Source organism: Vanellus vanellus, assembly GCF_965231255.1.
Source record: "Vanellus vanellus genome assembly, chromosome: 7".
Classification (NCBI taxonomy): domain Eukaryota; kingdom Metazoa; phylum Chordata; class Aves; order Charadriiformes; family Charadriidae; genus Vanellus; species Vanellus vanellus.
In genome coordinates, this window is record NC_138912.1 from 1,983,794 (window position 1) to 1,993,793 (window position 10,000).

General features: G+C 44.4%; 1 protein-coding gene across 1 annotated transcript in view; it reads left to right on the plus strand.

Annotated features, from left to right (window-relative positions):
* The window catches only part of EBF3 (EBF transcription factor 3), a 120,739-nt gene that overhangs the window by 109,695 nt on the left and 1,044 nt on the right, over positions 1-10,000 (plus strand). Inside the window, exons 12-15 of the mRNA XM_082486339.1 lie at positions 835-900; positions 1,568-1,745; positions 2,944-3,132; positions 3,666-3,755. Coding sequence (XP_082342465.1) covers positions 835-900; positions 1,568-1,745; positions 2,944-3,132; positions 3,666-3,755 — 523 coding nt within the window. The remainder of the gene's footprint in view (positions 1-834; positions 901-1,567; positions 1,746-2,943; positions 3,133-3,665; positions 3,756-10,000) is intronic.

Here is a 10,000-nt window from a genome sequence, read left to right on the forward strand (position 1 = left end):
TAAAATTAACTAAACTATGGATTAATCCTCACAATCATAAAACTGGAAGTAGGCATGCAGACAGGGATAAGACAAAATTCAGTGCATCCATGCCCCCAGGCACAAGTACTCAACACTCCCTGAATGTGAAGTCATTTATGAAGTCCTTTACAACATGCAGTCAAAGAGGTTAATTGAAAAATTTCTTAATGTCATTATGAAAGAACTAGATTAACCCAAGTTAATTCACTTTATTGTTCAAAATAAAGAGGAATAAGCATTGAACTCACTTGCAAATTTGGGGCATGAATTAGGGGTGAGATGTTGTCTTTAAGGACTCTGCCAGTTTAATTAAGATATGGAAAATTACTTATTGTTCTTCACCACTAAAGTGCTAGGAATTAACAGCCAAATGTGATGCCTGTGCCTTTCATATCTCTACCATGTGTTTGTTTGTTTAATACCCATAAGACTACATCATTAAACCTCAAGCACTGATTTCACTAATTCAGCACTACAGCTACATGCTACAGCAGCAAACACCTTTTCTAGTCAATCATAATTGAACAGCTGGATGTAAAACGCAATATTATTTTTAGGCTCGTATCTAACTTTGACTCCAAACCCCAAACAGTAATTTTCCTCCAAAACAAAATACCTTCCTATCTTTGTAATACGGCCACTAAATATAGCGAGAGCACCGGGATAGCGTGTGATATATTTTACCCACTTTATCGGTTCCTCGTGATTACAGATGCCACCGCGCGCTGCCAACGTTATCGCCCTTCTCTCTTCTTCTGGGGACGACGGCTGCGTGGCGTGAAACCTAACGCGGGCTGTTTGTGTTTTCTTTAGGAAGTATTACTTAAGAGAGCAGCAGACCTTGTCGAAGCCCTATACGGGATGCCCCATAACAACCAGGTAGGTCATGAGCGCCGTCGTCGCCTCCGTGCCCCCGTGTGTACGTCCATCGCTGCTACTCACGGGGCTGGCGGAGCACCAGCGCCTCCCCGGTGTAGGCAGCCGGGCTTTGCCGGCCACCGCGAGGGCAGTCCGATGTGATGCAACGCTCGTAGGGAAACGCTTCGTCTTCCCCTTCTCTTCTCACGCCTAGTCTGCCTATCAGAAATGACAATTAAGCGTAAGGTGCCAAAAGCATAAGCAATCATTAAGGCAAGAGAATAACCTTGAACTCGGGCCAAAATATACAGTGACTAATGGGGAGTCCTAAAGAAATCTGCTAAACAGAGCGGATAAAACGTACTGTATTTTGCAAACTGCTGAAAACACGGCTACTGCCCCGGACGAAAGAAGCGCGTGTTGCAATTTTCACATGACTTAACAGCGCTAAACTGTAATTTTATGTTGATTTCTTTATTTCTTTGTACGGACTGCGTTGATGTGAAATTTCCTAGCGCCCCGGTATGTAGGAAGGAAAACAGAAGGCGCAGTGGAGACCAGCAGCAAAATCCCCACCCTCGCTCTCCTTTCACGGGAATCTCTCCCGTAAACGTTAACCTTAGTGCAACACGGAGTGTTTACGCGAATCAGTTTCTTGGTTGCCAGTGCTGGTTTTATGTCTTTGTAGGAAATAATCCTGAAACGAGCGGCTGACATTGCTGAAGCGTTATACAGTGTGCCGCGCAATCACAACCAGATCCCCACTCTAGCCAACACTCCCGCGCACACTGGCATGATGGGAGTCAACTCCTTCAGCAGCCAGCTCGCCGTCAATGTTTCCGAAACATCACAAGCGAACGACCAAGGTATGTGGGATTTCAAGAGTTAATCCTTCACGTTGCTGACTGCTTTCGGCCGCTGCCTATTAGTAGGAGCTGATGTCACGGCTGTGTTCTACCTTTTTTTCTCCCCGTAGTCGTACGTCTGAGCGCGGAATGAAATGCCGTCTTTAACTTTCTCGTAATGTTTAATTCTTCCTGTTCTTTCGTTTACTGTTATCATAAAGCATCTCCAGTGATAAAAAAAATTGGCAAAGTGTAGAAAGCTCTTTATTATTCACCGTAAATATACAATGTGTGTGTTTTTATATAAAATAATTATGTCTAGGTATCTCCACCTGGTTTTGGAATATTTACACAGATAAATCTAATTTGATGTCTGTGGTTTTAAAAGACTTTGTTTATAGGCATGTGTGACATATATGTTACTAATAAAAGTAATAGTTGATTTAATTTACCTGTTGTAATTGAAAATGCACGTAGCATATTGCATTTAAAATTAATTTTGATACTAATGAAAGGAGGGAAACAGGATTATTAGATATGTTCAAACCCATATTTTTTGCTTGCAACGTAATTATTAAATTGATTGCTCAGATAGGAACAAATTGTTGTTTAAAATCCTGATTCCGCTATGTTTCCTCTTCTAAAAAGATTGTCTTTTAATGCATTTCCAAGCTAATAAGCCTTATAAAATTCCGTACTCGATCTTGAATTAGTTTTCACCGACGGCTACACATTACGAAAGTACGAGCTTGTTGTTAGTATAAAAATATCAATCATAAAGCGAAGACCCCAAAACAGCCTTTTAAAGTAAATCACTGCAACAAAAAAGTTTTTCTTGTCAGCCATGGCATTTGAAGGTCTGGAGAGGCTGAAAGTTCATTCAGTGTGTTGGTACAAAGCGGGACTTGAGCCTGTTGATAATTGCTCCTAAAGACAAACGTGAAGGCACCTGACACAGCTGGATCGAAGAGAGCTTTTGTTGGCTGTCTGTGCTAAGAGGAGAGACAACATAGAGTGCTCGCGGATGATTTAAGTAGGGTTGGCGTGATAAGGTTATCTCAAACTGCAAGAGTTGATAGGGCAGTAAGAGACAACTTAGAGCGAAGCTGTGCAATCAATTAAAACTGTGTAATATATGCTGCATGAGGAAACCCCCCAGCCCTAAGTCTATATTATAAAATAACATTATTTTTTTGGGGTGGGGGGGTTTCTAACACAGTAGGTTACAGTCGCAACACAAGCAGTGTTTCCCCGCGAGGATATGTTCCCAGCAGTACTCCTCAGCAGTCCAATTACAACACAGTCAGCAATAGCATGAATGGATATGGCAATGCCGGCATGCCCAATCTAGGTGTACCAGGTTCCCCTGGATTTCTTAATGGCTCCTCAGCTAACTCTCCTTATGGCAGTAAGTGTCTATTTTTGGTAACACATCATCATATAGATTCATATTTACTACAAAATCAAATACTTGCATTGTTTTGATTTCCTATATTGTGAGCTACTGGATAAAAGGAGGGGTGACTCTGGAGGCTGGACGTAAAAATGAATATAATAAATTGATCTGTTTGTGCCATAATACGATCTCAGATAGAAAAAAATAAAATTAAAAAAAAAATTGGACTGCGCAATTTGTAACAAAAGTCCAACACAAAAGAGTTTGCCTGTTATCCAGAGAGTGGCCAAGCCAAGGCATTTCATTTTTTTTTTTATATATATTTTTTTATATATATATATATATATATTTTAAGAGGCAAGGCCCTATCACTCTCTTTTTCCGTGTTTGCCGTGAAAACCTCAATCTGAGTCCTGATTATTTTTGCTTTATTGCAGTAGTGCCGTCAAGCCCTACCATGGCAGCCTCTTCGGTCACCCTCCCTTCAAACTGTAGCAGTACACACGGCATTTTCTCATTCTCACCTGCCAATGTCATCTCTGCAGTGAAACAAAAGAGCGCCTTTGCTCCTGTTGTCAGGCCCCAAGCCTCTCCTCCACCATCTTGCACCAGTGCAAATGGAAATGGACTTCAAGGTGAGCTGGATCTCTCTCGGTTTTCTGTGCGTTGCTTTTTTTTGGTGCATACACTCAAGCCCTGGTCGTTTATTTTGGAGAACGGTACCGCGCTGTGTTTCTGGGTTTCTGGTGCTCTCGTAGTGATGCAAAAGCAGGAGAAGAAAGAGGGTAGCACGAACGGTATGCTGAGATTTTAAGCAAATCTTAGTTCGCTTTTAATACTTTCATTAGAGAAAACGTTAGTTGTTTTTCTGGCATTTTCCCTTAGGAGTTTGTGCCTGAAATTTTAAAGCGAGACTGTATCCCGGAATGCTTCTCGGAGCTTTTGTGTTTTCCTTGCGTTTATACATTTCCCGAACACATTTCTACAGATGTTGAAAACCAGCGGCAAACGTGGCGCGACTTCCTCCTTTTACGTGTGGTGCAATACTTGTTTTAAAACACGCCAAATTAGTCCAAATGGGGTTAAGCTCTCACTCGGCGGACTGACCTTCCCCGGGAGCAGCTAGCCGCTTGTGCCGCGAGTCTGCGTGCCCTGCTGGTCCCCACTCGCTCTCTCACTGTGGTGTTGGAGCGGTTACTTCCCTAAATGAACAACCAAGTATTTTAATTAAGGCAGGCACTTTTAAGCTCCTGCATTTTTTTTCAATCTGTGGGGTTTCGTGTGGGTCGCGCGATGAACAGCTTATAAATCAGCTGCGGAGTTTCCGCGGTCACTTTCTGGCAGTGGGGCAAGGGGAATTACAGTGCAGTGCACATCTGGTGGAGGAATAAAAATCCGAACAAAGAAGTCTTCCTTTTTGTGGCATATCTTCAAGTTTGGAAGATGATATTGTCAGATGCATTAGAATCGTTGAAAAGGTTTGTTTGCCTCCGATTTGCAAATAATGAGCCTCGTTGCACGGTGCGGTAAATTGAAGCCCTTCAGATCCCACGGAAATCAGGAAAGGCTGCGGAGACACTCACCCCAGTGGTCGTCTCTCCTCTTGACTGTCTTAGTTAAGATGTAGGTAGCGCAGTGTTATTTATTATTTCTGTTGCCATAATGTGGTGAGCGCTCGCAGGCAAACAGACGAAGACAGGTATTTTGATTTTGCCAAACTAATTCCGGACACCCGCATTTCGCGGCATCTAGCTTAAGGTACTTCGGAGAGACATAATCCCACAGAACTGCCTGTCCACCAAAAATCCGGGCTGTTTGCGCCCAGGATCTCAAAATGGATGTTCCTGTAGCTTGTTATTAACTTCTAGGCCCAAAGAAGCATCTGAGAGCTTATTATGCGCTCAGGTCAACGAAGGGCTGAGGATCCAGCTGCACAAATCTTATTGTAGGATGGATGTTAAAGAAAAGGATAATTAGATTAACAATTTCTTTCGTTGCATATGTCTTTAGTGGAAGCTTTACTATGTTACGCTAAGTAGAAAACTATAGCCAGTATAAGGAATGTTCTTAGGAAAGATTATCCATTCATAAAATACTCTAGTGTCCTACTTTCCTGTTTTTTATAAAAAATACACTAGTATAAAAAGTAAATTCTAAAATAAAATAAAATAAAAATTACAATTTAAAAAAGAATATGTGGTAACATGTGGCTTAGATCTGAGGCAGCTATCCTGTAGCTATTCTGTAGCAGGTATTTATATAAATATATTCTCATTAACTTCTTGGCATTTATTTCCTCTGTAAATAAATTATTTAAAGATCTAAATTAAAATTATCAAATTTTCTGTAATTTTGGTATGTAAATAAAGGGCTTCCCATCAGATATTCAAGGTTCTAGGAGCTGCAAAGTGGGGTTTTCAGCCGAACTGGGCGGGCTAAATGCCTGCACTAAGCAGCCAGACTCCCTTGGCACCTCCCCACCCCCCAGTAACCACACGTCTTCATCTTCCAGTACAAAATGCTTTCTGTATAAATGCCCGGTAGATTACTTCAAATCAACCAGCAGTGATTTTGTTAAATAGGTCATGAAGTTAGCTCGTAGGCTGAGACCCAGCCCTGCTCTGGGCTAAGCTTTTTGCATGCCCAGAGAGCCCAGTGAAGACCTAACCATCCCTTCAACCCCTGATTTTAGGATGCTGCAATCCAGGCGGCAGACCTGGTGTCACCCTGAGGAGGTCCAGTGCCCCGTGGGTGTTGCTGGAGCTGTAGGTTAGGTGACCCTGAGACCTTCGCCGCTGCCTCACCGCACTGGCCCTACGCCACCCAGCACTCAACTTCTGAAACACGGGGGTGTCCTGATGCAGGAATCTGCAGAAACTTGGGGTTTTGGTTCGGCAGCCAAACGGCAAATGAATAGAAGTATTAGAAAAAACAAATTGTCATATTTTCCTCACCCAGCTGAAGCAGCTAAAGGGAATCATTCTGTGTTGAGCAAAATGACCCAGAGAAATAATAGCAAGAACGCCTTTCTGGTCTGGTAATTAGAGCACTGAGTTCCTGGGTTGTGAGAAAAAGTTGAATTATTTATGCAAAGTAGTAAGACACCATGAGGTGATGCTTCATATCATGAGCGTTAGGGTACTCTAGTGAAAGGTAAAATGTGGGGGTTCAAGTCCCCTTGGGCTGAGGAGAAAATCAAATTGCAGCTGACATATCCTTGGTGAGTTCCTTTGTCACCGCAGCGGTGAGGCGCCATCATTTTCCCCAACCAAAGCTCTTGAGTTAATTCAGACTGAACTCACGAAAGGCTCCGGGTTGACAACACCTCACCCGGCTGTCCTCACAGATCTCAGCCGGGGCCGTGAGTTGAACTGCAGCCAGAACTGAATGGCAAGACAGGGACGAATTTGTCACATGCTTCCTTCGTGAGACATCATAAAGAAACGCCGGCAATGCAGGAGATGATACTTATTTACCCTGCCTTTTACCTGTACAGTTATTTAGGGGGTTTCTGCTTCCTCCTTCCTATTTTCTTAGTCATTTATTGACATCGAGCCCTTCTTGAAGTTTAATTAGTCACTTTCTGAACCCTGTACAAGCAGGTTGAGAGTCTTCTGATCAGCACATTTTCTACATTAAATTACAATACGGCGTTGAAGAGCTGCAGTCCAACGCAGCTAAAGTTTTTCGGTGATGTTCAAGCACAGAGCCTCATTAGACAGCGGGATGTGAAGGAGCTGAGTGACAGCGGAGGAGTCTGCGCCGTTAGGAATGGCCACATACGTTTAGTCAAGCCAAGATAGAAGTAAGAGCTCGTGGTCACTGTTGTATCTGAGGTCAGTCGGGCAGTTTATGAACCTGGATAAGAAGGGAAGACGTGCTCGTTTGATCACAGGGCAGGATGTCCTCTCTCATTGCTCGTTGTGTTACCTTTCCCCACATAGACTCTGCTCTGAAATAAAAGCCAGTTGGCCAGTTTTCAGGCAAGCTGGTTGACCCTGCTATGGCAAGGCGTCGCACACCAGCACAACGGGGCCAGGCAGCCCAGGTTTCGCTATGAAGGTTTGTTAGCACTGGGCGGAGGCAGAGTCAGATGAAAGTGTGGCAAACCCCAACATGTAACAAGGGTAGTCCTTTTACAGGGATTTTGGGGGTTAGTTGCACTGATCCTTGCTGCGTAAACCACTGTAGGATTTCCCTGTGTGTGGAAAAAATGCTGTTCTTGGTACATGTACGACGGTGAGAGAGCAGCAGCAGAACTATGAAGCTCCATCTGGACCTCAGGTGGACTGCTTTGTCTCCTAACGTAGTGTAGAGGTAGAGCTGCTCTAAGTTCTGGCTTGTGGTAACATCACCCTAAGCATGAGGACCACCTGAGCCCACCACACCAGAAGCAAGATCTTGCTGCTAGTAAGCACACCCCCAAAAAGCCCCTCTGAGGTTTAGGACTTACTGCCCAAGAGGGAACATGGAGAGGTCTATAGCCAACAAGGGGATTCACTTCTTTTCTGAAGAAATCCAAGACAGAGGTTACGAAGAAAAGAAAAAGAATAAAAAAGAAGACAATCTGGGGAAATCCTGGAAAGGTCGGCATGCAGGTAATGCCAGCCCGAGCTAACATGTACTCTTCCCCCTTGCTGCCCTCGTATGCCACCCATCAGCTGCACATCCATCCGTGGCCAACTGACTCCCTAATTAGGGTCCAAACTCGGAAGCGGCAGCTCACAGAGAGATACCCCTTTTCCTGTAGTCCTGCGGGCATGACACATTCCTGTGAGTAAGTCTACAAAAGAAGGGCCTTTGGGTCTTATCCAAAAAGCCACAATCTTGGTAATTCTGTATGACTTCCATTGCATAGCCTATGATCAGAAAGTTTAGTACTAATACTTTTTTTTTAAGAGCAGGATGCCAGCCAATGGGTTCCTTAGGGCAGAGGGCTTTTTCCACTTTAAAACAATGGACATTTAAGGTAAAAAATAAAATTTCCAGTGAGAAAGTGCTGGCTTGCTGCAAAGTTGGAAGCACAATAGGTGTTCAAAATTTAGTTTTCAATTGTAATTTACTTTTTATAGATTCTGAAAGTTATTGCTCTCTGGTTAAGCTTTATGACTGTAATACAGAGCAAAAGGTTCTCTATATTCTTTTAAAATTGCATCCTGCTTAATTTTCTGGTCTTCCCCTGGATGAAACTGTTAAAATTATTATTAAAAAACTAGCCACCCCATTTTTCTTTAAGAAGGCATTTGGTATCAATTTGCACAGCGGGAAACATAGTGCAGAAAATCATAGTTGTCAAATGTTGCTACTAAAATAAATAGTGAAGTAAATGTCTGGAGCACCAATTTTGCACCCTCCCTCCCACTGTTCCACAGACAGAATTCAACAAAAATGGCTAAATTGCTTAAATTAAAAAATTCGGACTTCTTTTCCCCGTAAAAGTATGCAGCAGATAACTTAAATTTTCACACAGCAGAAGCCAAACATGAGATTACCATAAAAGTGTGATTAAGACGTGCAGGGTATTAGTACCAAATAACGATGTGCTATTTATTAAGGTATTTATGCACACAACCTCTGGAAGAAAATTCTGGACTTTGTTGTCCAGTTGTTCTTTGAAGAAGCAAATATCTGGATCAGTCCTGGGCTTTTGCACTTAGTGTGCTGGCAGAACGTGTCTCGTGCTGGCTTCCAAAACACAGCCCTTACGGCCCACCATCACCTTGACGTAGAGAGCGATGGCAGATCCCTGCTGAATCTGAACCAGAAAAGACAGGAAGACCCCAATATTTTGGGTTGACTTGTGGTGATCTTGATGTCCAGGGCAGCTGAGGGTTGTATTGCAGCATAACCAACATAAGAAGGCCACGGAGCTGTTGGAGCGGGGCCAGAGGAGGCCCTGGAGATGCTGGGAGGGCTGGAGCCCCTCTGCTGGGAGGACAGGCTGGGAGAGGTGGGGGGGGTCAGGCTGGAGAAGAGAAGGCTCCGGGGAGACCTCAGAGCCCCTTCCAGTGCCTAAAGGGGCTCCAGGAGAGCTGGGGAGGGACTTTTACAAGGGCATGGAGTGATTTGATGAGGGGGAATGGCTTCAAACTGCAAGAAGGGAGATTTAGATGAGATATCAGGAAGAACTTCTTGGCTGTGGGGGCGGTGAGCCCCTGGCGCAGGGTGCCCCGAGGAGCTGTGGCTGCCCCATCCCTGGAGGTGTTCAAGGCCGGGTTGGACGGGGCTGGGAGCAACCTGGGCTGGGGGGAGGTGGCCCTGCCCAGGGCAGGGGGTGGGACTGGATGGCCTTTAAGGTCCCTTCCAACCCAAACCAGTCTACAATTGTAGGATAACAGCACCTCAAAATGAGCTCCTGTGTCCCCCAGTTCAGGTGCACCCCATGTAACCAAACCTCTCTGGGGCTGTCTGACATAGTGCCAGGCTTCCTGCTGCCTCCAAACGCCCCAGAGAAGTCAACCTGAGAGCACGTGGTTGGACAGGTCTAAACGCAGAGCTAGGTCATCTGCTGGCCCGGGCTAACGTAGTGTGGGGAATATGATGGCAATATGATAAGGAAACAAAATGTTTCGGATAGAAAGGGCCTCTGCCAATATACGCAGTATTGTCCAATTAAGTAAGTTTGGTCGCTGTTTAGGTTTAAAACATGCAGTATTATAAACTGTGCAAAATGACAACTTCCATTTCAAGTTTGACGTATGTGATAGGTCTTATTGGGGGGAAAAAGTAGCAGAGTTGGCAAACTTCAACCTGCTTCAGGAGCATCACTTGAGATGATGTGTTTGAGGGAGACATGGGCCCATGCAAGTCCTTTGCATCAGCTGGCCTGCAGGACCAGAGCTGCTCGGGGCTCCCGTCGCAGCCCCCGGAGCCGTTCCGG